Source organism: Scyliorhinus torazame, chromosome 18, assembly GCF_047496885.1.
Source record: "Scyliorhinus torazame isolate Kashiwa2021f chromosome 18, sScyTor2.1, whole genome shotgun sequence".
NCBI classification, from domain to species: Eukaryota; Metazoa; Chordata; class Chondrichthyes; order Carcharhiniformes; family Scyliorhinidae; genus Scyliorhinus; species Scyliorhinus torazame.
Genome location: NC_092724.1, coordinates 98,541,170 through 98,568,295, shown reverse-complemented (window position 1 = coordinate 98,568,295; position 27,126 = coordinate 98,541,170). Strand labels below are relative to the sequence as shown.

Below are 27,126 nucleotides of genomic sequence, written 5' to 3'. Positions count from 1 at the left end.
CTCAGGTTATGGATTTGGTTTGGATCATTCCATGTCAATGTGTTGGATGTTTTCTAATGACCCACAAAGTCCTTGCCATTCTCACACAGACCAGGAAACACAACAGAACTGGGTTACAGACACCAAGGCAGAGTCCATGACTGTTTATCATGTTCCATGGACAAAGGCAGAGATTGGACTTTAGAAATTATACTCAGGCCCACAGCAAATAAATAGAATGGAAGCAGGAGACAGATATCTTTTATAACACCAGAAGTAACTTGTGACAGTTTTATTCAGATTAAACTCCCAGGACTCAGGACAGGTTCACACCAGCTAGGTAATTAAGAGGCTGAACTGATGAAGAACTTCCTTGCATACATTAGAATGGTGATGGTTAAATTAGCGAGTGCATCATGTGACAAGCAAGTGATTTGTTATTGCAAGTGACTTATTAGTGCTCGTTTAGCTCAGAAACTGGGATTTTGTCTGCTTCTGGGAATATGTAATAGCAAAATTTCTGTACTCAGGCAGTATCTCACACTTCCATCAGTTGCATCTTGTTGGTAGACCTTAATTAGAAGTCGTGTTTTCAAAAATGTCATCCCTGGAAGCAAGAAAACCCTGAAAGGCCAATGAAATCATCAGTTTCTGTATTTGTTTACTAATTAATGTTATTTCTGTTGCTGTACACGAGTATAAAATGCATTTTCCGCAGTGATTACACTGCTTTCCTTCAGGCTGACTACAGCCTTGGAAGATGTTCGGAATAACAGTAACATTTGAAAATAATTGTTACTGCTCTTAACTGTTTCTGTGCACCTGAAACTGGAACTCGAATAGCACTGGTGTCAGTAGTACTGAGGGTTTTGTTTGGACAACTTTGAAAAAGTTATTCAATAGGGGAAATTTCTAAGTGTCATATTGAGCGTGACTTCCCGGGTGCTTCCCGATGGTGAGCTGGCAAGACTGAGGTCCGTATTTAACGGCATTTAGTGCCGGAAATGATCCCCCATGAGCCTCATGGCAGAATTGGCTGTCCCGCCAGTTGATTCCCCAGACTTGTGCCCGGCAGCTCCCCCCTAACAAGGGGGAGGAGCTCATAAACAGTCCCCCTGAACTAAGTCTCAGGCAGCACACAACCATGGCACCACGTAGACCTGCTCCATGATTCTGGGATGCTGAACAGGCCAGTCTGCTGAGCGCTGTGGAGGCGGGACGGGACACCCTGTTCCATTGAGGGTGTCGGAGGACCAGCAACAGGGCCGCCAATGCAGCCTGGGAGGCAGTGGCTGCGTCCGTCAGTTCAGGCAGCGTGATCATGAGGACCGCCATACAATGTCGGAAGAAGGCCAAGGTCCTCCACTGGTCCGCAAGTGTAAGATAAGACCGACTCCATCACATCAGTCCCGCCTGCCACCTCCCTGACCTCAGCACCCCCCTCCCCTGACAAGTCGGTGGCTGGCACATCGCACCCTACCCCCGCCCCTCCCCCCCACCCTCCCCCAAAACCCAGCATATCACTGCGCTTGTGCCCCAGCACACCCTGGCACCCACCAGCACAACCCCTCCATGCCCAGGTGTGCTGTCCACTCATGCCACCTACCATCGACCAGCCCAATGCATCAAGCGTGTAGCTCACAATGTCCCCTCTCTCTCTTCGCAGGACAAGTTGGGCCATAACAGGTGGAAAGGGCCCAGATGGGTGGCAGGGTTCCGAACATGAGAGTCCTCACCCCTTATGACTAACAGGTTCTAGAGATCGCGGGGTTGGCCGGTGAGAGAGCAGTCATCGATAGTGAGGTCGGGGTGATAATCCATTGCCTCTTCACCCAGATGACCTGACGACCTGTTAGAACTGTTCATGTTAAACGGCCACCTTGTGACCTCCAGCTGGGGAACCGGTTAGTTCCCGGGAGGCCGTTAGATTGGGTTGAGATGGAGATTGCCCTTAATTGTGAGCTCACCATGTCGAGGCAGGGCACAGCCCCCTCCAACGGGAATAGGCAGGTTAGATTGTGAACTGATTCGCAGCCAGCGTGGATCCCTATTTCGGCCTCTCCATGATTTAACTGGCACCAGGTGCAACGCGGCTGTTAAATCACACCCAATGATAAGGTTTTCAAGGGGTTTCCAGCAATGTGTCCAAGAGTTGCAGGGGTCACCAAGACTGTACCAGTAATTGCAAGGAGTGGGTAGGTGTGCAGAGGGGGGACTGTATCTGTATTTGGAGGGGATCATTGTCGGGGTCTTACTGGAGTGGGGGGTCCCCAGGACTGTACCAATATTTGCAGGAGTTAGTTCCCAGGGGACTGCAACAATATTGTCATATGGTCTCCAGGACTGCACCTACATTTGCACTGCTGCCTCACAGCGCTAGGGACCCAGGTTTGATTCTGGTCTTGGGTGACTTACTATGTGGAGTTTGCCCGTTCTCCCCGTGCCTGGGTGGGTTTCCTCCAGGTGTCCCGATTTCCTCCCACAGTCCAAAGATGAGCAGGTTAGGTGGATTGGCCATGCTAAAGTTGCCCATTAGTGCCCAAAGATGTACAGGTTGGGTTATGGGGATAGGACAGGGGAATGGGCCTTGGTAGGGCACTCTTTCAGAGAGTCGGTGCAGTGGCGATGGGCCGAATGGCCACCTTCTGCACCGTAGGGATTCTATGATTCTATGATATGGATTTTCAAGAACATGTCAACAGTGCTGAGAGTGGGATAGTTCCTTGAAAAGGGTGTTCATTTTCTTTTTGCGAGTTTTGAAAAGTGTTCAAATGAGACAAAAAAAAATGAAGCGGCAGCACTTCTGTTATGCGGGCTTTACTGGAGCTGTGAAAAATAGAATGATTTGCAGAAAATGACCACACATATATACAACATGGATAAAAGGATAAACAACAGAGAGCAATAGAATGCTGGCTTTATTCTATGATAGAGGAGGTTCTCTTAATGTCTGGCACAAACGGGTTATAAAAGCTTTTCTCACAGGTGGGAGAGCTCAGATGTTCCGCTGTCCTCCTTCCATTTGTATCACAGACAGTAATATGGGGAAGAGGGAGGTAAATTAGTTCAAAGTCTACTGGAAATGAAAGTCAGCCAATGCAAGCAGTTAAGCTCTTTTATGATTTCAGAATGCTGCTGTTACAACAAGGAAGTAACTGAGATGACACAGGGAAAGTGATAAATCACCAATGTGGCATTGGACAGCTAAGCATTGCTTCAGAGAAATGGTAACTTTTTGTGGTACAGTTTTCGAGTGCCAGTGAATCTAAAGGGACCTCAGCCCTGACGATATTCACCTTTGTGACCTTGCTGTTAATAGATATATATATCTATTTATATATATGTATATATATATATAAAAAAAACATTGCTCAGGACCATTGCAAATGAAAATAAAGTCAATATGCCTCGCAAGATGAACATTGCCCTTTTAAAGGTGTGATGAAGAGTTGAGTAAATATTGAGTGAAAATGTCCACAGTCTTTCAGTCCTCACGCTCAGGTGCCTAGTCTTTCCAAGATTTGTAGATTAGCAGATGCAGAATACACACACATCTCTGACGCTGCTCTGGTGGATGATAAATGCATGTGCTACATCTTCGACTTGTGTGAACTTGGAATTGTTGGCATGGCAATCACATCTCCCACTCTTCCTACGGCATTTCAGTTCTTTGCCACTGGTGGCCTCTCCCACCCCTCTTTCATTCCCAGCCAAAGTTCTGTCCTGTCATCTGGTAGAAATGACGATTGAAAGGCCGGTAGAATTCCCGCAGTTTCTCTACCACTCCTGGGTCTATGTTAGGGTGGATCCTGCCTTTTGTTTTGCCCAGGCAGTGAGGTTTGCCATTGCCCTGGGGCTTCTTCAGGCAAGGGAAGCCCTTGGTCTCATTGAAGAAGAAATGTTCATCTGTTATCATTCTCTGCAGGCCAAGGAAGTCCTGGACTTTGCCCAGCTCTCCAGATGGATCACTGATCAGCCTTTCCCCACTGACAAAGTGCATCTGCGACAAGGGGAAGTACTGGAGCCAGTTCTCCAAGTGCTGAGCGTAGATCCCAATCCATATTGGGCTCCACGATGCATCTATCCGGCCCGTAGTCCTGTTTTTGAATGTGAGAGTTTCAAAACCCGGGATACCTGGTGCTTTCGAGATGATCTGGGTGTAGTCCGAGATTGCTCTTGTCACTGGGTCCCGTACAACGACAATTAGCTTGGTGTCCTTGGACATTGCATGAATACGACCAGGAGCCTCTGCCGTCACAAAGTATCTGGGCGTTTTCTCCATCACAATCTGACCATCAAGTGCTTTGGGCATCAGGTTCCTGCAAGAAATCACAAATAAGTCACTGTGAAATGTCAAAAGAGAAACATTCATTTGCCCACCACCCCTCAAGTCATGAGCTTGAAAACCTTCCGTTTGTTAACTGCTTTCTTGCCTGTTGAGCTCTCACTTGTCTACCTTCCAATCATTAGGTGGAGAAGGTAGAGATCTCCCCAAATCCAGGAAGGTGAAGTCAGCGCATCAGAGACATCAAGTAGGGTTAATGCTTTTGGTTGGTGAAATGCCTGGCGACCAGAAATTCCCACCCAAGGTCAATGGACCTTTACATGGTCCATGTCCCGCTCGGCAGGCAGGACGGAAGAATCTGGCCCCTATTATCTACCAATTGAGCTACTAGGACTGTGTACAAGCTCCCTGCACAAAGCCTTAACAAATTTTATCGAGCCTAAGGAGGCAACAATCAAATCAAATCTAATTGAGATTGCAATCCCATCACAGGTTGGGATCAGGGTGAATTGATGCTGGAAAATTATGTTTTTATATGTGCTACAGAGTTACGCTGAAATGCTACAGTGGAATTGCCATTGTAATGTCACTTGATGTTATCACTGGCAACATACTCGTGCATTGAATGTTAACATTCGAATTCCCACGGGAAATGCTGACATTACAGGTTCCAATGCAGGGTTAGACAATACAGCCTTTGATAAATCCAAACTCCTGCTGCCGAGCAGAAAGGCAAAAAGAGCAGTTGGGCAAGCATTGGGAGCAGTAGGGTGGGTCGAGTGAGCATGCACAACCATTCCTGATGCTTTCCCGTTGGTGGTAAGAGTTAGAGTGAGACAGGCTAACAGAGTGGAGGTGCAGGTCAGCCATCATCTAATGGACTGGAATAACAGGCAAGTCGGGGCTGAATGGACTACTTCTGCTGCTCTATCCCTTTGAGCATCAGCACTTACTCATGGAGCCGCTCCCGGCCAGCGCAAAGGCCGAGCTTACGGTTATTGCGGGCCAGCTAGAGTCTACCACAGAGCCCCGGTGGTCAGGTGTAAAGATCCAATCCATTAATCTGTATCTAATTCGAATTTATCCACCCGTGAGGCAATGTTGCTGACAAGCACCCATCCAAACCCAGGGTAAAATAATTATGAACACAAAGAGGACTGAAGCTTTGTGTAGTTGTTGAGGGTTAAGGGGTGGTGAAAGAGTGCCACTCGTGCTCCAAAAGCAGCAATTCCCACATCCTGGGGGAGAAACTGGTGTGCGTTGAACTCATTTTTGGGGCATAAAATATGTGCAGTTCATTCCTGTTTAACAGTGAGATAGCCTGGGCCCAATCTCCACAAATTGTTAGTCCCACTGTTAAACTCTTTGGGACATTTATGAAATCCTAACACACAGACCCCCCTAACAAAAATGCAAGAGACCTGGCGTCTTTTGAGTACCCCACTTAGTATTCATCCTTAGTGTCACTGTCAGCAAAGATGAGTAGTGAGGTACTTTAATAATAAAAAACGGTCCTGTGGAAATGAAGGAGCAGGACTCTGCACCCTGATTCCATCAGAATAGTGCTCGCCTCTTAGCCCCATATTGTCCAATCCAGCACCTCCCCTGAGACATGTGAAAGAGCTGCTACTATGGGGGGTGTCAATCAAAATTGAAGCCTTTGTCCTGTGGAGATACAAATAGCACAGACAACATGTAGAACTATAGAACCAGAGAATTCCTACAGTGCAGAAGGAGGCCGTTCGGCCGACCGAGTCTGCACCAACCCTCTGAAAGAACACCCTATCTAGGCCCCCCAACCCCAACCCCAACCCCAACCCCCTCCCCACATCGCCGTAATCCACCTACCCTACACATTCTTGGACACTGTGGGGCAACTTAACATGGTCAATCACCAAACCTGCACATCTTTGGACTGTGCCAAGCATCAAGCCCAAGGACCAATTCCCATTGGTCTTCAGGCCTGTTAGTTCAGGCTTGTGCTAGTTGCGGTGCGCCAAGTCTGGGTCCAAACTCATTTCTATCCCCTGAGCTCTAATATGCAGCACTTCCACCCACACACAACATATGGTTAGAATAAGTTAAAGACACAGTCAATATTTTTATTAACCAGATGCTCAGTGTAGTATGTCTGAGGAATATTAACGTCAACCTACAGGCAATGGAAAGTTATCAATGTCGAATCAATCGCCTAATTAAACGGAAACAATTATGCAAATGTCCAAGGTCTGAGTCAGATAGATGTCAATCTAGGGCGGCGAATGAAGTATTGCGAACACATCTCACCCTTTGGTTTTCCTTTACTTGCGTTCAAAGTGCCTTTGCAGAAGAAGTCAAGTGATTCCCTTCTCAGCTCGTGAACTCCCTTCATTTTCTTTCCCTCAGCGACGATACTTTGCGGTTCCCTTTGCCTCTTCATTATTCAGCAATCTGCTCTACCCTCCTTTGAACCCTCTCCACTGCCTCAAGCACTTCTCATGTGTACAAATTACAGACCCTGATCACAGAGCAACCAGGGAGGTTTTTAAAAAAAAAATCACCACCCGGCTGTTCCAACCGCAGAGCTCACAGATGCAAAATGACCCTCAATTTAAAGGTCAAGATCTTATTTCACGGTCTACACCCTCGCATCCTCTCTAGAACCGGCCTGTCTGAAACAGTAAAACAGACTGTGATTCTTGCACAGTGCTGTGCAAAAATAGCAGAGATACAAAGGGAGAGATAGGTTTTATTTTTTTCCCTTGGAAGGTTGTTTTACAGGCCACAAAACAATAAATTTGGCAAGGAGGAAAACCAGAAGTCAGACAGTTTGCAGGCCACCAGGATAGAAAGGTGACATGCCATCAATAAATACACGACGAGTGATGAACGTAACTGAGGCTTTAATACACTAAACAGCAAGCCTCCTGTCCTCTGGTCCCGAACTGGGTCGGAGGCGGAGACTAGCCACCTTTATACATGAGCCCGAGGGGAGGAGCCATAGGCGGAGCCATCCGGGACAAGCCCAGGGATGTAACAACACAACACAATGCAATACAGTGGTTTACCACATTCACCCCCTGTTAAAAAAAGAGTCCGGCGGGGTGAAGTGGTCTTAAAAGTCAAGTCTGTCGGGGGCCTTGACCTTCCATCGTGATCGCCTCAGTCCCGGCTGTGGTGTGGGCACCGGTGTTGAAATCTGCCTGTCCGGGAACATGTTGTCCTCTTCTTCACCCAGATGTTGAGTCGGTGAAGGGGGGAGTGGGGGTGCGGTGTATGGGCGGAGGCCGTGGTGATTGTCGCCGGTGGGCCTGCGGATGCTAGTTCATGAGGTAGGTGGGCAGGGGTGGGGGAAGACAGTGTAGGGTTGGGGGTGGTGGTAATGGTCGCTGGGGAACCTGCAAGTGCCAAATCCCGAAGGGGGACTGTGTCCTGTTGCCCCTCCTGATGTGCCACGTAGGCATATTGTGGGTTGGCATGGAGGAGCAGGACCCTCTCGACGAGGGGGTCAGATTTATGGCTCCTCGCATGCTTCCGGAGGAGGACGGGCTCTGGGACTGTCAGCAAGGACGGGAGCGAGACCCCGGAGGTGGACTTCCTGGGGAAAGAAAACATACGCTCGTGAGGGGTCTCGTTGGTGGCTGTACACAGGAGCGACCTGATGGGAGTGGAGCGCATCGGAGAAGACCTCCTGCCAGTGGGAGACTGGGAGACTCCTGGACCATAGGGCCAGGAGGACGGCCTTCCAGACCGTCGTGTTCTCCCTCTCCACCTATCCGTTGCCCCAGGGGTTGTAGCTGGTCGTCCTGCTGGAGGCGATGCCCTTGCTGAGCAGGAACTGACGCAACTCGTCGCTCATGAAGGAGGACCCCCGATCACAATGGATGTAGGCGGGGAACCCGAACAGGGTGAAAAGACTGTGCACGGCCTTGATGACTGTGGCAGAGGTCATGTCAGGGCATGGGATGGCGAAGGGGAATCTTGAGTACTCGTCAACAATGTTGAGGAAGTACAGGTTACCATCCGTGGAGGGGAGGGGCCCTTTGAAATCGATGCTGAGGCACTCAAAGGGGCGAGAGGCCTTTATCAGGTGCGCTCTGTCTGGCCGATAGAAGTGCGGTTTGCACTCCGCGCAGACCATGAGCGAGGTCACGGTCCTGACGTCCTCGATGGAGTAAGGCAGGTTGCGAGCCTTGATGAAGTGAAAAAAATGGGTGACCCCTGGATGACAGAGGTCATTGTGGAGGTCCCGGAGTCTGTCTACTTGTGCGCTGGCACATGTACTGCTGGATAGGGCATCTGGGGGCCCATTGAGCTTCCCAGGTCAATACATGATATTGTAGTTGTAGGTGGAGAGCTCGATCCTCCACCTCAAGATCTTGTCATTCTTGATCTTGCCCCGTTGTGTATTATTGAACATGAAGGCAACCGACCATTGGTCAATGAGGAGAGTGAATCGCCTGCCGGCCAGGTGATGCCTCCAATGTCGCACAGTTTCTACGATGGCTTGGGCTTCCTTTTTGACGGAGGAGTGTTGAATTTCGGAGGCATGGAGGGTACGGGAGAAGAAAGCCACGGGCCTGCCCGCCTGGTTGAGGGTAGTGGCCAGAGCAAAGTCCGACGCATCGCTCTCCACCTGGAATGGGATGGACTCGTCCACAGCGTGCATCACGGCTTTGGCAATATCTGCCTTGATGTGATTGAAGGCCAGTCGGGCCTCAGCCATCAGGGGAAAAATGTTGGATTTGATAAGTGGACGGGCCTTGTCTGCATAATTGGGGATCAACTGGGCATAGTACGAGAAGAACCCCAGGCATCTCTTCAGGGCCTTGGGGCAGTGGGAGTTCCAGGAGTTCAAGGCGCATGCGGTCGGGGTCGGGCCCTAGGACTCCATGTTCCACGGCGTAGCCGAGGATGGCCAGGAGGGTTGTGCGGAAAACGTATTTTTCTTTATTATAGATGAGGTTCAGGAGTTTAGCGGTGTGGAGGAAGTGCCAGAGGTTTTCGTCATGGTCCTGCTGGTCATGGCCACTGGTGGTGACATTGTCTAAGTTCAGGAACGTGGCCCGCAGCCCATACTGGTCAACCATTCGGTCAATTTCTCTTTGGAAGACCGAGACCCCATTGGTGACGCCGAAGGGGACCCTGAGGAAGTGGTAGAGGCGGCCATCTGCCTCAAAGGCAGTGTATTGGTGGTCCTCCTGGTGGATAGGGAGCTGGTGGTTCGCGGACTTCAAGTCAACTGTGGAGAAGACTCGATACTGTGCAATCTGGTTGACCATGTCAGATATGCGGGGGAGGGGGTACGCATCGAGCTGCGTGGACCGGTTGATGGTCTGACTGTAGTCGATGACCATCCGGTGCTTCTCCCCAGTCTTGACGACCACCACGTAGGCTCTCCAGGTGCTGGTATTAGCCTCAATGATCCCCTCTCGTAGAAGTCGCTGGACCTCTGACCTGATAAAGGCCCTGTCCTGGGCACTGTACCGTCTGCTCCTAGTAGCAACGGGCTTACAGTCCGGGGTGAGGTTTGCGAAGAGCGAGGGTGGGGCAACATTAAGGGTCGCGAGGCTACAGACGGTGAGGGGGGGCAGGGATTCACCGAAATTTAAAGTAAGGCTTTGGAGGTGGCACTGGAAGTCGAGCCCCAGTAATAGGGCAGCGCAGAGATGGGGAAGGACGTAGAGTTTGAAGCTCGCGTACTCTACGCCTTGTACAGTAAGGCTCACTACACAGTACCCCCGGATTTCTACTGCATGGGATCCGGAAGCCAGGGAGATTTTCTGGGTCGTGGGTAAGATTGGGAGGGAGCAGCGCCTTACCGTATCTGGGTGAATGAAGTTATCTGTGCTCCCGGAGTCGAAAAGACAGGCCGTGTCAGGCCCGTTGATCCGGACGGTCATCGTAGACTTCGTGAGGTGGTGCGGCCGGGACTGGTCGAGCGTGATGGAGGTGAGCTACGGAAGGCGGTTGGTAGGCCGGTCGGAGGTAGCGGCAGCCAGCGTACAGTCGTGTGAGCAGGGCTCCTGGGCGGCTGCGGAGTGGTCCTAAGGTGGCGGCCCCCATGAGTTGCGTGTGGCGGGGGGCATCGGCGATTGTGTCCAAGATGGCGGCCCCCATGGGTCGCACGTGGCGGCCGAAATTGATGATGGCAGTGAAGATGGCGGTGCCCACGTGTTGCACATGGTGGGTGGCGCGACAGCTGGGTGCGGCTCGACAGGCAGCAGGCAGCGCTGCTGGGCCTAGAAGTTTTAGGGGGACTTCGGGCCTGGCAGGCTTTTGCAAAGTGGCCCTTCCTCCCACACTCATTGCAAATTGCGTTCCGTGCAGGGCAGCGTTGTCTGGGGTGATTACCCTGGCCGCAAAAGTAGCACCTCGAGTCTCCGGTGTTGGCGGGCCGCTGTGCGGCACAGAGGCTTGCGTCGCACCGGGGTCGGATGATGGCTGTGCCCACGAGGTCCATGAGGGTGCCGCGTGGTCGGAGGTGTAGGCCTCCATGTTCTGGGAGGCCACCTCCAGCGAGTTGGAGAGTTGTACTGTCTCTGGGAGGCCGGGTGTACCCCATTCTAGTAATCGCTGGTGGATATAGTTTGATTTCATGCCTGCGACATAAGCATTCCTGATCAGCAGCTCTGCGTGTTGGGTAGCCAATATCGCCTGGCAATCACAGTTCCGGCAGAGTACACGCAAAGCACGCAGGAATTCTGCAAGTGATTCCCCAGGGCGTTACCGTCTCATGGCAAGAAGGTGCCTAGCATAAACCTTGTTAACGGACTTTACCTGTTGTCCCTTCAGCAGCACTATTGCCTCCGCATACGAGGGGGCATCCCTGATGAGAAGAAAGACTCGTGGGCTCACCCGTGCGAGGAGAATCTGCTTCTTCAGGAGGTCTGTGATGTCTTCGGTGAAGGATCCGAGGTACGCTTCAAAGCAGCTTAGCCAGTGCTCGAATGTTTACAGCGGCGACGGCTGCCCATGGGTCCAGCTGCAGGCAATCAGGCTTGAGTTATGAGTTCATCTTAGAAGTTTAGTGTATTAAATTGATATGCCTTCAATAAGCACACGACGAGTGATGAACGTAACTGAGGCTTTAATACACTGAACAGCAAGCCTCCTGCCTCTGGCCCCGAACTCGGTCTAAGGCGGAGACTAGCCACCTTTATACATGAGCCCGAGGGGAGGAACCACAGGCGGAGCCACAGGCGGAGCCAGTCGGGACAAGCTCAGGCATGTAACAACACAACACAATGCAATACAGTGATTTACCACAAACGGGGTTAGCTGGTAAACAGAGTTGGATGGACACTTGAATACCAATCCTAAGCCTGCCTAACCAGTGAAAAAAGTGGGCAGCTAAATGCCTGGGATTTACACACATTAATCTCGGTGCCAACCACCCAAGCAAGCAAGGCAGACACATCCCCTGCTACCATTTTAAATGGTGGTCCGCAGGTAGGGGATGGTACAACTGTGAAAGGGTCAAGCCTTTGGAATTTCCCTGTCGGCCCACCGTTTTGGGAAGAGCAGCCGGAGGTAGCAGAGTAGAAGTTTAATGGTTTTATTTATTTATTTTTGCAGTCGCCACAGGGAGATTAAGCTTCTTCTGCTCTGGTCTAGGGTTTTCACCTTTCCCCCATTCACCACTCACTTCACAGGACCTCTTCCCCTCCATCACTTAACGTGATTGCCAGCCCTGCCAAGCCCACACAGTTGAAGCAAACATTCAATTTTGGAGGGGCAGGGAGAAAGTAGATATCCAAGTAGGAAGGATGGAACAATGAGATGGGCAACCAGGCAAAGGTTTGCCAATATCACAAAGTTCCTGTAGTGTGGTAAAATGGAGCAAATCTTTGGTTTGTTAATTCTGAATTCTTCGCATATTAAATAATATTTGCTATTTTTGTAAGGCCTCATTGTGAGGTGATTAGAGAAGGCTAAATGCTTAAATTGTTTTACATTTAACTCAGTTGACACCCCAATCCACTACAATGGGGAAAAGAACTATTAACTGATGGAGAAAAAGTCAAAAATTATTGTGATGAAAAATCAACATACTTGTTCGTTATATACAGCGGAACTCAGGGAAGGCAGGCAGAAGGAGTGACCGGAAAATGGGGAGGGTTGCGACTCTCAATTCCTTCATCAAAAAAATTATCATCAATGCATAAAATGGAGCAAGCATTTGAACAAGGATTCAAAAATGATCGAGCCAAACATCACTGGACGACTGCCCTGGAATTCCCAACCTATCAGCACTCTGGGTGCACTACACCAAATGGGCTGCAGAGTTTCAAGAAGGCGGATCACCACCACCTTCTCAAGGGCAATTAGGGATGGGCAATAAATGCTGGCCTAGCCAGTGACATCCACATCTGAAAATGAATAAACCTAAACACTGACTGGAATTGCAGGTCCTTGACATTTTCTCAAGTGCATTTTAAAAGCTCTGTTAGAAACCCTGTAAGTTATATAAATAAATATACATTTTGTAGTTCCACAATATGACGGTACTTGGGGATTTACACTAAAGGTCAGGCTTGGGAGTTTAGTAGTAAAACTGAAACAGCTGTTATCATCACACTAAAGCAGCAACCGAGCGTGTGCGTGAGGTTGTGAATGCAAAGTTATTCAAACACCAGAATCTTGACTTTGAGCTTCTGCTCAGAGTCTTCCCCAAAGAAGGCTTTTTGTTTCCAGGCTTTTTGTAATTTATTGGTTGATGGAAAAGAAGAGGTTTTATACCAGTAACTGCAGGCATAAGCCCATCATTCGTGCTCTGGCTGGAACTGTCATCCTCAAACCAGTCAACTTGTTGTCAGCTACGAGTGGTTAAGAGAATTTTAAGGGTGGCGGGCCTTGCATTTATATGACAAATGAGTTGTCACTCTGGGGCAGTTTCACTGAGCACCAAAATTGAAGTTACAGTCTACGTGCACCCAGATTGTGGAATCGGGCAAAATGTCCCCACGGAGCAGGTAGTCTCACTCTGTGTTTAACTGTGTCCTGATTTACACTTCAGAGTGGCGGGCAACTTTGGCCCAGGAACCACACCCGGCCCCTCAGAGTTCTGAGTGCTACCCATGAGACATTTTGCTGACTATTGCCCACACGCAGAGTTGCCGCATTCTGCTATTTCTATCTGCGTAGCCTTTTACCTACCGGCATGACTGAAGTCATACCTATGTAAAGCTAGGGCAACTGAAGTAAGGTGCGTGCTAATTGCACACATTGACTGTGAGAGCCATCAGCTCCCTCTGCATCCAAAGTGTAAATATTCCTTTTGGGCGGAATTTACCGGCTGCTCACGCTGGCGGGATATTCCAGTCCCATCGATGGCGCTTGGGTTTCCCGACGACGAGGGATACAGTCAACGGTAACCCATTGACAATGGCGAGGCCAGAAAACCCACTGGCAAGCTGCCTCCATTGCTGAAATAAACCCTGAAGTTGCTCGGTAAATCCCGTCCTTTGTCTTTTACCACTTGAAGCTGATGACAGTTCTATTAATTTATGAATGATTAAGCATTTCATATACCTCGTCGTGAAATATTCGGCATGTATTACACGTATTCAATCTTGCTCAAGGGTCTTAGTTAGTGAACAAGCCCAATTTCAATCTTGTGGCCCACTGGGATGAAGGAGCCCACTTATTATCCAAGGGTGCCCATCACTGGGTTAATGTCACTTACCGAGGTCTTGGTGGAAAGGGTTAATGTAATTTACTGAGGCCCATATGCAAAGGGTTAATGCGACTTGGAGAGTCCAGTGTAAAGGCAGAAAAAAAAAATCAATTTCCTGTAACATTCACATTACAAAATATTTCTCAGATGAAAGGGAGGTTTGTGGTCGGGGAATGTTCATTTTGATGTTACTCTTGATGCTCTTTTTGTAATGCAGCCTTCAGTGAACAGCCTCTTATCTCTCTATAGGCTTGACAGGGGTACTCTCACTGATTGACTCCATTGTAATTATCAATAGACTCCCAATTAGTCATGCACTCAAAAGCCATGGAATGAAGTGGCCCTGTTTTTTAAAAATCTGAAAGAGGTTTAATGACCACACAAGCATTTTCCTTGCCTGTGGGAGAGAACATTCACATGAATTTTTGATCTGGGTGCAATTTCGGTCACTACAAGGATGCACTTAGAATGCGAAAACACTAGCTGGCAATATTTAGCTTTTGGAAGGGCTTTGGGAGCAGTTTTCGAGCTCCTATAATTTGTTTGCTAAGGCAGCTGCAGATTCATTTTATTTGCTTGAGAATGCCTCCGGTTAAAGAAAGGAAGAATCACTGCCTCACCAAATAATGCCAGAGCTCAATTATCATTAATATTTAAAGAGTATCTCTTTATGATATTGTTAACCTATTTTGCTATTCATAAAACTACCTTGATACGCAACTTATTACAGCAGAATTATTTCATGTAATTAAGACCGTAACAACGCATAAAAATGTCTACAATAGTTAGATTTACAAAGGATTTGCCATGCATCAGTCATGTCTCAGATTTCACACTTCATCACATACATTTTGGAGCTTAAAGGGCAGCTATGACAGCTGCGACTGTGATCTGAGCATTGCAAGGACAGAAGTAACTGCATTTAGGGTGCCTTATCACATTAACAACTTTCAATTATATAGGACCTTCAATGAAACGTCCCAAGGCACTATAAAGCAGCATTGCTAGACAAGAGTTGCCATCAAGCCATATAAGATTGTGCAGGTGCTCCAATGCACAGTAAAAGAGTCCATTACCGCAGTGTAAAGGGATTACAAAGGGCATATTATGGTTTATTGTACAGAGTTGGGTTAGACCACATTTGGAATATTGGTACTGCATCTCAGGATGACACGGTAGCACACTAGTTATAGCACTGCTGCCTCACAGCGCCAGGGACCCGGCTTTGATTCCGGCCTTGGTTGATTGTGTGGAGTTTGCACGTTCACCCCGTGTCTGCGTGGGATTCCTCCGGGTGCTCTGGTTTCCTCCCACAGTGCAAAGATATGCAGGTTAGGTGGATTAGCCATGCTAAATTGTCCCTTAGTGTACAAAGATGTGAAGGTTAGGTGGAGTTGTGGGGTGGGGGATGGGCCTGGATGGGATGCTTTTTCAGAGGGTTAAATGGCCTCCTTCTGCACTGTAAGGAATCTGTGGCACTATAGACTCATTCCTGGGATGAGGGGGCTTATTGTGAAGAAGATTGAGTCAGTTGGATCTATACCCATTGGAGTTTAGAAGAAAGAGAGGTGACCTTATTGAAACATCTAAGATTCTTCGGGGATTTGATAGGGTAGATACTGGAGGATGTTGCAACTTGTATCAGAGAGTAGAACCAGAGGACACAAAGAATAAGAAGTCTACCATTAAAGATGAAGTTGAAAATAATTTTTTCTCATCAGTCTGTGGAATTCTCTTTCCCAGGAAGCAGTGGAGGCTGGGTCATTGCATCCACTCAAGGCAAAAGTTGACAGATTTTTGATAGACAAGGGAGACAAGGGTAACGGAAGGCAGATGGAAAAATGGAGTTGAGATCACAACCAGATCAGCCATGACTTATTGAATGGCCGAGCAGACTTGAAGGGCTGAATGGCCGACTCCTGTTTCTAGGTCCTATGTTCCTATAAGCTCTCCCTCAAATTTTAGAGGTTTAAGTGTGATCGGATCGAGGTATTTAAAATGTTAAAAGGATATAATAGGGTAGGTCTGACACCAATGTGAAACATAGAGGCATAGAAAATAGGAGGAGGAGGCCTTTTAGCCCTTCGAGCTTGCTCTGCTATTCATTATCATAGCTGATAATCCAATACAGTAACCTGTTTCCCTTTTTCCCCCATATACTTTGATCCCATTAGCCCCAAGAGATATATCTAACTCCTTCTTGAAAACATGTATTGGCTTCAACTCTTTCTGTGGCTCACTGCTCTTTATGTGAAGAAATTTCTCCTCATTTAAAAAAAAAAAAGCTATATTGTCACAAACAGGCTTTCATTAACACTGCAATGAAGTCACTGAGAAAAGCCCCTAGTCGCCACATTACTGCACCTATTCGGGTACTCTGAGGGAGAATTCAAAATGTCCAATTATCTAACAAGCACGTCTTTCGGGACTTGGTTTACACCATATCCTCAGACCATGACCCCTGGTTCTGGACTCCCCCGCCATCAGGACCATTCTTCCTGCATCTACCCTGTCTAGTCCTGTTAGAATTTTATAGGATTCTATGAGATCCCCCCTCAATCTTATAACTTTAGGAATTGTAGCGCACAAAGACTCCGTGAGACGAATAGAGTGAAGTCGATGAGGCTTTATTAAGCGTGTCTGTTCCCCCGCAGCTCGATAGTAGAATGGCCTGCGGGGGAGGACTTCGGCTTCTTATACTCCGCCTTCAGGGCGGAGCTAGAGGTCAACGGCCAACCAGGACCCGGGATCTGTCAGCCAATGACATTAGGGCTTCCAGTCCCATATGACCCCCAATACATACTAGCACATTCACCCCTTGTCAAAAATGAACCCGGCGGGGTGATGCTTCGTATGGTGGTAAGGGTTTACAGGGCTTGTCCTGGGAGGAAAACATTCACATGGCAATACAGTATTGTACAATTTTGTCCTGTTTCAACTATTTACAGAAGGTATCGGGAGAAAAGCAAAATGTTCTTGTGAAAAGTCCATATATTGATTTAGATCGACGCCACGAGTCGGTCGGGCGGTCTGGTCGTCCGTGTCGATCGCCTCGGCCCCGGTGGTGGTGGTGGTGCTTGTACCGGTGTTGTCGTCTCCGGGAGCCTTACGGTTTCAGCTTGGGCTTTATTCTTGGTCGGGCCTGAGGGGAGGGGAACCGATCCTCCTGGGAAGGGGGCGGTCGCGGGGTGCGGCGGTGGCAGGAAGGGGGGTTTTGGGTGAATGGTGTCGGGGGGGTATGTGTGTTGCCGGCGGGCGCCAGATCCCGCAGGGAGACCGTGTCCTGTCGGCCGTCGGGGTACTCCACGTAAGCGTACTGCGGGTTCGCGTGGAGGAGGTGAACCCTTTCGACCAGCGGGTCCGCCTTACGTGCCCGCACATGCTTTCGGAGCAAGATGGGTCCTGGGGCCGCCAGCCAGGTCGGCAGCGACGTTCCAGAGGAGGACCTCCTAGGGAAGACAAGGAGACGCTCATGAGGCGTTTGATTAGTGCTCGTACATAATAGCGACCGGATGGAGTGGAGAGCGTCCGGGAGGACCTCCTGCCACCGTGAAACTGGGAGGTCCCTGGACCGTAGGGCCAGTAGGACGGTCTTCCAGACCGTGCCGTTCTCCCTCTCTACTTGCCCGTTCCCCCGGGGGTTGTAGCTGGTCGTCCTGCTTGAGGCTATGCCCTTGCTGAGCAGGAACTGGCGCAGCTCGTCACTCATGAAAGAGGACCCCCTGTCGCTGTGGATGTATGGGGGGCAACCGAACAGTGTGAAGATGGTGTTCAGGGCTTTAATGACTGTGGCCGCGGTCCTGTCAGAGCAGGGAATGGCGAATGGGAAGCGGGAGTATTCGTCCACCACATTAAGGAAGTATGTGCTGCGGTCGGTGGAGGGGAGGGGCCCTTTGAAATCGAGACTAAGGCGTTCAAAGGGGCGGGAAGCCTTAATCAGGTGCGCACCATCCGGCCTGAAAAAATGCGGTTTGCATTCCGCGCAGATGTGGCAGTCCCTTGTGACTGTACGGACCTCCTCTAAAGAGTATGGGAGATTGCGGGACTTGATAAAGTGGAAAAACCGAGTGACCCCCGGGTGGCAGAGGTCCTCGTGGAGGGTTTGGAGGTGGTTAATTTGTGCGTTGGCACATGTGCCGCGGGATAGGGCATCGGGCGGCTCGTTCAGCTTTCCGGGACGATACAAAATCTCGTAGTTGAAGGTGGAGAGCTCGATCCTCCACCTTAAGATCTTGTCGTTTTTGATTTTGCCCCGCAGTGCGTTATCGAACATGAAGGCTACCGACCGTTGGTCAGTGAGGAGAGTGAATCTCCTGCCGGCCAGGTAATGCCTCCAATGTCGCACAGCTTCCACTATGGCTTGGGCTTCCTTTTCCACTGAGGAGTGGCGGATTTCTGAGGCGTGGAGGGTCCGGGAGAAAAAGGCCACGGGTCTGCCCGCTTGGTTAAGGGTGGCCGCTAGAGCTACGTCGGAGGCGTCGCTCTCGACCTGGAAGGGGAGGGACTCGTCGATGGCGCGCATCGTGGCCTTTGCGATATCCGCTTTGATGCGGCTGAAGGCCTGGCAAGACTCTGTCGACAGAGGGAAGGTCGTGGTCTGTATTAGGGGGCGGGCCTTGTCTGCGTACTGGGGGACCCACTGGGCGTAGTATGAAAAAAACCCCAGGCAGCATTTCAGGGCTTTTGGGCAGTGCGGGAGGGGGAATTCCATGAGGGCGCGCATACGTTCGGGGTCGGGGCCTATTATCCCATTGCGCACTACGTAGCCCAGAATGGCTAGCCGGTTGGTGCTAAAAACGCACTTGTCCTCGTTGTACGTGAGGTTCAAGGCTTTGGCGGTCTGGAGGAATTTTTGGAGGTTGGCGTCGTGGTCCTGCTGGTCGTGGCCGCAGATGGTTACATTGTCGAGATACGGGAACGTGGCCCGCAACCCATGTTGATCAACCATTCGGTCCATCTCCCGTTGGAAGACCGAGACCCCGTTTGTGACACCGAATGGGACCCTTAGGAAATGGTATAATCGCCCGTCTGCCTCGAAGGCTGTGTACTTGCGGTCACTTGGGCGGATGGGGAGCTGATGGTAGGCGGACTTGAGGTCCACGGTGGAGAAGACTTTATATTGGGCAATCCGATTGACCATGTCGGATATGTGGGGGAGAGGGTACGCATCTAGTTGTGTGTACCTGTTGATGGTCTGGCTATAGTCTATGACCATCCTTTGTTTCTCCCCTGTCTTCACTACTACCACCTGCGCTCTCCAGGGACTATTGCTGGCCTGGATTATGCCTTCCTTTCGTAGCCGCTGGACTTCGGACCGAATGAAGGTCCGGTCCTGGGCGCTGTACCGTCTGCTCCTAGTGGCGACGGGTTTGCAATCCGGGGTGAGGTTCGCAAACAAGGACGGGGGTTGCACCTTGAGGGTTGCGAACCGCAGATAGTGAGTGGGGGTATTGGGCCGCCGAATTTGAACGTAAGGCTCTGTAGATTGCATTGGAAATCTAATCCCAGTAAGGTGGGGGCGCAGAGTTGGGGAAGGACGTTTAGTTTGTAGTTTTTGAACTCCCTCCCCTGCACCGTTAGGGTAACTATGCAGAATCCTTGGATCTGTACGGAGTGGGATCCTGCAGCTAGGGAAATCGTTTGTGCGCTGGGATAGGTGGTCAAGGAACAGCGTCTTACCGTGTCGGGGTGGATAAAGCTCTCCGTGCTCCCGGAGTCGACTAGGCATGGTGTCTCGTGGCCGTTTATTAGCACCGTTGTCGTCGTCGTCTGGAGTGTCCGGGGCCGAGCTTGATCGAGCGTAATTGAAGCGAGCCGTGGTTGTAGTAGTGGAGTGGGGTCCGTTGTTGCCGTCCAAGATGGCGTCGGGGATGAACAAAATGGCTGCCCCCATACATCGCACATGGCTGGGGGGTCACAAGATGGCGGAGGGGGTGGACAAAATGGCCGCCCCCACGCGTCGTACAGGTCTGGGGTGGTCCAAGATGGCGGCGCCCTTCCTCCCCTCGTGGTGGCCGGGACCCAAAATGGCGGCGTCTGCCGGTCGCACATGGGGCGCTGGGGGGGTTGGGGAGCGTTAGGACCGCGCGGGGCTCCCTCATCTCTGGGGACAGCGGTGGTTGGGACCCAAGTTGGTAGCGCCGGCGGGTCAGACGTGGGGCGCGCGGGGGGGTTTGGGGGGCGTTAGAGACGCGCAGAACTCCCTCTTCTCCGGGGAGAGTGGTGGTCGGGACCCAAAGTGGAAGCGCCGGCGGGTCATACGTGGGGACGGGGGGGGGGGGTTGGGGAGCGTAAGCAGCGTGCAGGGCTCCCTGTTCTCCCGGGACCGCGGTGGTCGGGACCCAGAGCGGCTGCGCCTGCGGGTCGTACATGGGGCGCTGGGGGGGTTGGGGAGTGTAAACGGCTTGCAGAGCTCCCTGTTCTCCCGGGACAGCGGCGACCTCGCGGGACCGGCACACAACCGCAAAATGGCCCTTTTTCCCGCAGCTCTTGCAGATTGCTGCGCAGGCCGGGCAGCGCTGCCGGGGGTGGTTCGCCTGGCTGCAGAAATAGCAGCGGGCGCCCCTGGTGCGACTTGGCGTTTGGACCGCGCAAGCCTGTGGTGTGTCCGGGCGGGGGGGGTGGGTTTGTCGCGACGGGTACGTATGGAGCCCAATGGGCTGCCGCGCGGTCGGGGCAGTAGGCGCGGGTATTATGCGCGGCCACGTCTAGGGAGGCTGCTAGGGCCCGGGCCTCTGAGAGTCCTAGCGACTCTCTTTCTAGAAGTCTTTGGCGGATTTGGGTGGAATTCATACCTGCCACAAAAGCATGCGCATTAACATGTCCGTGTGTTCATTTGCGTTCACCGAAGGGCAGCTGCAGGCTCGTCCCAAAATCAGCAGCGCGGCGTAGAATTCGTCCATCGATTCTCCGGGACCTTGCCGTCTCGTCGCGAGCTGGTAGCGAGCGTAGATTTGGTTTACTGGGCGGACAGGGAGACTTTTCAGTGCTGCGAACGCCGTCTGGAAATCCTCCGCGTCTTCGATGAGGGAGAAAATCTCCGTGCTCACCCTCGAGTGCAGGACCTGTAGTTTTTGGTCTTCTGTGACCCGGCCAGTGGCCGTTCTGAGGTAGGCCTCGAAGCAAGTCTGCCAGTGCTTGAAGGCTGCTGCCGCGTTCACTGCGTGGGGGCTGATCCTCAGGCATTCCGGAATGATCCTGAGCTCCATAGTCCTTTTTAGGCACGCTTAATAAATTGTAGCGCACAAAGACTCCGTGAGACGAATAGAGTGAAGTCGATGAGGCTTTATTAAGCGTGTCTGTTCCCCCGCAGCTCGATAGTAGAATGGCCTGCGGGGGAGGACTCCGGCTTCTTATACTCCGCCTTCAGGGCTGAGCTAGAGGCCAACGGCCAACCAGGACCCGGGATCTGTCAGCCAATGACATTAGGGCTTCCAGTCCCACATGACCCCCAATACATACTACCACAGGAATATAATCCTAACCGACTCAATCTCTTCTCATATGTCAGGCCTGTCATCCCAGGAGTCAATCAGGTAAACCTTTGTTGCACTCCCTATAAAGCAAGAATATCCTTCCTCAGATAGGAAGGCCAAAACTGCACACAATATTCCAGATGTGGTCTGATCAAGGCCCTGCATAGCTGCAATGAGACATCCCTGCCCCTGTACTCGAATCCTCTCGCTATGAAGGCCAACACACCATTTGCCTTCTTCACTGCCTGTTGCACCTGAATGCTCTTTTTCAGCGACTAATGCACAGGGACACCCAGGTCTCATTGCATATCTCCTCTCTCAATCTCTATCCATTCAGATAGTAATCTGCCTTCCTGTTTTTTCACCAAAATGGATAACGTTACATTTACCAACGTGATATGGCATCTGCCATGAATTCGCGCACTCACTCAACTTATCTAAATCACACTTAAGCATCTCTGCGACCTCCTCAGAGCTCACCACCCCACCCAGTTTTGTGAATTGTTGGACAGAATTACAGCCTGTTATGGTGGGAAACATAATGGCAAGTCCACTAAATCGCACAGGCGGCCGCATGTCAATTTGCCTGGGGCAGGGAAATCTTCCGCGATTAGCTTGGTGCTGGAGAGGGGCGGAGGGTGGGATGAGTGTGGGGATCGGGGGGGGGGGGGCGGTTGCTGGAAGAGGCTGATGTCGAATGGTGGCTCGGGGATTGGATAGGAATCGCATGGCTCTCCTGTGCCTCTCAAAGCTAAACTCCATCAGGTTTGCCCATGGCCTCATTTTTGGGTTGGGTTGGGAAGCTGATGGAACTCCTATTCACAGGCACTCAGTACCCGATTGAAGGGCCTGCCATTGAGAATGGGGTAGGACCCAGACAGCCCTGCTTTCAGCAAACCCCTCCATCACACCCCAGTCATCCATGGATCCAACGAGAATCCCAGATCAGGCTCTTTGAACATTATCGGCAGCAGCCAATGTTGCGGGTGGTGCTACTAGCAATGGAGGGCTGCCCACCTCTCTGATTCACCAGCAGCTCTCTGGAGGTGAGGCCCTCAATCTTAGTGTAGAAGACTGCAGTTTAGTCGGGCAGCATGGTCGGCACGGGCTTGGAGGGCCGAAGGGCCTGTTCCTGTGCTGTACATTTCTTTGTTCTTTGTTCTTTGTTAGGGGAAGGCTGGGTGGGCAGTTAAGTACCTCACAGGTACTTGAAAATGCGATTGAATGACCTCTGTGTGACAGCACACTGGGCTAGTGCGCGGCCAATTCCAGCCCACAGGCCTCAGAATCCCAACATAAGTGAATTAACCAATAATTTGTATATTCTCCTCAGATCATTGACCCTCAAACTGTTCCAATGGTTTATGGACACCAGATTATTAAGTAAAACATTTCAAAATAGGTTTATATATAACAAGAGAAGAGATAAACATGTAATGGAAATAATAGAAATATGGTCTACCAATCTAACTATTCCCCAATGCCCATCCCACCCTCCATCCAGACACTCAAGCAAGACAGACAGGCAAACTTGAAATCATCGGTTTGTTTGGATCTTCTAAGGGTTGTCTCCAATTAGAACTGTCAGGCGATAAAGCTTCCTTTGCGAAGTTAGCTTCGCTTCTACTGACGTGGGCGTTCACAGAGATTCCTCTCAGGTTTGTGCAATTCTAGCTTGCGCCCAGCAGATGGACTACCAGCCTCACTAAGTCAAACTGAAGTTCTCAACATGTTTTGCATGGATTTTCAAATGGCCCCCTCTTTATCCTGAACCCTCAGAAAGAAACCAATAGGTGAGGGAGAATTCAGAGCTCTGGCCTCACAGTTGCCGAATCAGAGTAGAAATGACTACTTGCCCACAGTTCCCAGGTTGTGCGGAAAGAGGAAGGTATTTAGTCACAAGTCCTCAGCTGAGATAGAACTGCTTCAGCTCCCAGTGGAACTTTCACAGGCTGGCTGGAAGCATTTAAATCGCTATAGGAAGACTCCAGACTGGGCTTGTGCTGCCTTCTAGGTCTAACCAGAAGTGAATTCAAAGGGAGATTGCTTCTTCTTCCAGCCTTCCTTCCCTAAGCTTCAGAAGGGCTCCACTAATCAGAATCAAGATTCAAATAAGCTCCGGAATTCCAGAGGAGCTGATTGGCTGCCGGCCAAGTCCATCAAAATGACAATATGGGACGCTGCCACACAGTAGGCTGCATGGAGGGGAATCCCCTTGGGCCAGTTCAACTAGCAGCTTGCAGCGAGGGCGGGGGTTTCAAAAGTTTAACCCAAAGTCTGCAAAGTTGCAACAATAATTAAGACAGTAATTAAAAGGGACACACGGATCAAAAAAGGATTTAAAAGAGGTTCCTTACATCTGTTAGATAAGGGCATTAAGGGATATGGAGAAAAGTCAGATAAAGGTCTAAATCAGCCATTATCTAATTGAATAGTGGAGGAGGAGGTAAATGGTCCACTGCTGTTCCTATGCTCCTAAAGCACGGCCTTGGTGACTGAAGGCATAGCCAATAGTGGAAGGGGAGATGCACGAAGAGCTTGGGTCAGAGGAATGGAGGGTGCAGAGGAAGTTATAGGGAAACTGGTGTAAATAGTGAATAAATCTTGACTCATTAATTTGAGTCTCCGTCTAATATTTAACTCGTGTGTTAAGCAGATTTATATTAAATTGGTTATTACCTCAAATCTACAACAGGAGTTGTTTATATATGTATATATATATATATTACAGTGAAATGTTTGGGGAGTTCTGTCAACTTACTGTGAGCAACTCCACTCTGAATTCACATGGGCTTATGTTCTGCTCTGTTGCAACTGGCAATAGCCCAAATACAGAGTTTTTTAAGACCACTGGAGGGTTAGATTCAGTTTCTCCTTCGACACAAAGTCAACACTTTAATTATATGTAAATGAGAATGAGTTGCCTCAAGAGAACTGAATGCAATAATCAATGAAAATGCACACGTCCAACCTTCTGGAAGTACAATCTTTCTCTCTTTAGTTTTGTTTCAATTATTGGCTGAATCCCCATTATAAAATTGAGCTCTGTTAGTTATGGAACAAAGTTGTTCATTCATTTATTGAATGCTTTTGCCCAGCCCAGCCCAGGCCAGGTTCTGCTCATCCCAGTTGGCCAAGGAAGATTAACAATAGGCATAATGACGTCCGGATTTGATTCCAGTTCTGGGCAACCGGCCCAGACCTTTCACTGTTACATTAGGGATGAAATCTTGCCTTGTGCATGTTCTGTACACATCATATTGGAGGAGGAGGAGGGGGGGGGGGGGGGGGTCAAGGGTGTTAAGTCTCTCCAAGTTTGTTGAGGGAGTTTTTGAAAATAGGGAGAGGTGGAGAGTCAAGAAAGTAGAGTCAACAGCCTGAATTTATATGGCACCTTTTGGATAACAAAACGTCCCGAGGTGCTTCACAAGAATGTCGTAAAGCACAACTTAACACCGAATCAAATACGAAGGCAAATGGCCAAAGGCGGGGGTTCAAGGAGTGTCTTAAAGGATGGCAGCACGGTAGCATTGTGGTTAGCACAATTGCTTCTTAGCTCCATGGTCCCAGATTCGATTCTGACCTCGGGTAATTGTCTGTGCAGAGTCTGCACGTTCTCCGTGTGTGTGCGTGGGTTTCCTCCGGGTGCTCCGGTTTACTCCCACTGTCCAAATGATGTGCAGGATTGGCCATGCTAAATTGCCCATAGGGTCCAAAATTGCCCTTAGTGTTGGGTGGACTTACTGGGTTATGGGGATCGGGTGGAGGTGTGGACCTTGGGTAGGGTGCTCTTTCCAAGAGCCGGTGCAGACTCGATGGGCCGAATGGCCTCCTTCTGCACTGTAAATTCTATGTCCAGGTTAGGTGGATTGGTGATGCTAAATTATCCCCAGGTGAGGTTTGGGCTTAGGTAGGGTGGTCTTGTATCCATCTGAGATGGCCACCTGCAAAGGACCATGGGAATTATGGCCAGCCCAGGACTCAGACAGATACAAAGCTTCTGTGTATTTGAAACACAGGTAGCTAGACCTGATCGAAACCTCCCGCTCGTTTGCATTCTAATGGCCCCTTTCCCCAGAACAATAGGACTGCACTCAAGAAACCGATACAGCCATAGACTGATCGGCGCCACTCCCTTTACTCAGAGAGCCTAACCACCAAGGTCAATGACCACTAAGGACCCGCCCAGCCACCAAGGCACCCGCCAAAATCAAAGGCAGTGATCAAAGCCTGTTGAATTATTGGGCCCAAAATTAAGGACTGCACCAAAGGGCCCAAAACTCATAAGGGTAAAAAGGGACACAGCCATGTGTTCTGTCTCTTTTGGACCTGGCCTGTGCCAGCCTCCTTTGAATCCGGCCTGTGCCAGCCCAACTGCAGCATAATGACCAGATAGCCAAGTTTAAGACCAACGATCGCTATCTGACGGATGAGCCCAGCAGAGACAGAGCCACTTCTTCAAACCTGCGTGATCAAGATAAAGGCCTTATCCACTTGCACAGTGCCGGTCACCTGAAGTTAACTATAGGTTATTGTAGTTGTTAGGCGTAGTTTAACTTGTAGTATATTATGCTTGCATGTCGAAATAACCCTTGTGTGTAAATAAACCATCTTTGAACTTGAACTGACTAACTGGTTGTGTGGTCATTTGACCGATATACGGGAAAGCTTTGTGGTTCAGTAAGAGAAATAGAAACACCCACAGTATTGGCGACGCTGTTGGGACATAACATCATATCATAAAAAGAGCCCCAGTATCATATTGGCCACTCTAAAGAGCAACATTATTACAGTATTCCACTAAATTGGCAACATGATTATTATTTTTTTAAACATTTTTTTATTAAGGTTTTTTAACAACACAATTTTTCCCCTTACAAACAGTAACCCCCCCCCCCCCCCCCCCGCCGTAACAAAATAACACAAAATCTCCCTGAGCAAGATAAATACATGGCAAGATGGTATATTTACATAGCTTTATACACTGGCTCTTGGCCGCACGTACCGTTTCCCCCCACCCTCCATGCTATCTCCCGCTCGTCCATCCACTCAAACAATCAGCTGCTGCTGATCGACTTTCTTCTAACGCTCCGCGAGATATTCTAGGAACGGTTGCCACCGCCTGTAAAACCCCTGTGCAGACCCTCTCAAAGCAAACTTAATTCTCTCCAATTTTATGAACCCTGCCATGTCGTTAATCCAGGCCTCCAGGCTAGGGGGCTTCGCATCCTTCCACAATAGCAAGACCCTTCGCCGGGCTACTAGGGCCGCAAAGGCCAGAATTCCGGCCTCTTTCGTCTCCTGCACTCCCGGCTCATCCACTACTCCAAATATTGCTAGTCCCCAGCTTGGCTTGACCCGGACTTTCACCATCTGGGATATTATTCCCGCCACACCTCTCCAGAACCCCTCCAATGCCGGGCAAGACCAAAACATATGGACATGGTTCGCCGGGCTCCCTGAACATCTTTCACATCTATCCTCTACCCCAAAGAACCTACTCAGCCTCGCCCTCGTCAAATGCGCTCTGTGAACCACCTTAAATTGTACCAGACTGAGCCTGGCACACGAGGAGCTGGGGGAGGAGATTGAGGAAGGGCTATGGGCGGATGCCCTGGGTAGGGTTAATACCTCCTCCCCAGCTCCTCCTCCCATTTACCTTTCAATTCTTCTACTAGCGCTTCCCCCTCTTCTTTCATCTCTTGGTATATTTCCGGCACCTTGCCCTC

The 27,126-nt window shown here is 50.0% G+C and overlaps 1 protein-coding gene across 1 annotated transcript in view; it reads right to left on the bottom strand.

Annotated features, from left to right (window-relative positions):
- Positions 1 to 2,780: 2,780 nt before the first annotated feature.
- hs3st3l (heparan sulfate (glucosamine) 3-O-sulfotransferase 3-like) overlaps positions 2,781 to 27,126 on the bottom strand; it is a 269,768-nt gene continuing 245,422 nt past the window's right edge. Inside the window, exon 2 of the mRNA XM_072483079.1 lies at positions 2,781 to 4,298. Coding sequence (XP_072339180.1) covers positions 3,680 to 4,298 — 619 coding nt within the window. The 3' untranslated portion in view covers positions 2,781 to 3,679. The remainder of the gene's footprint in view (positions 4,299 to 27,126) is intronic.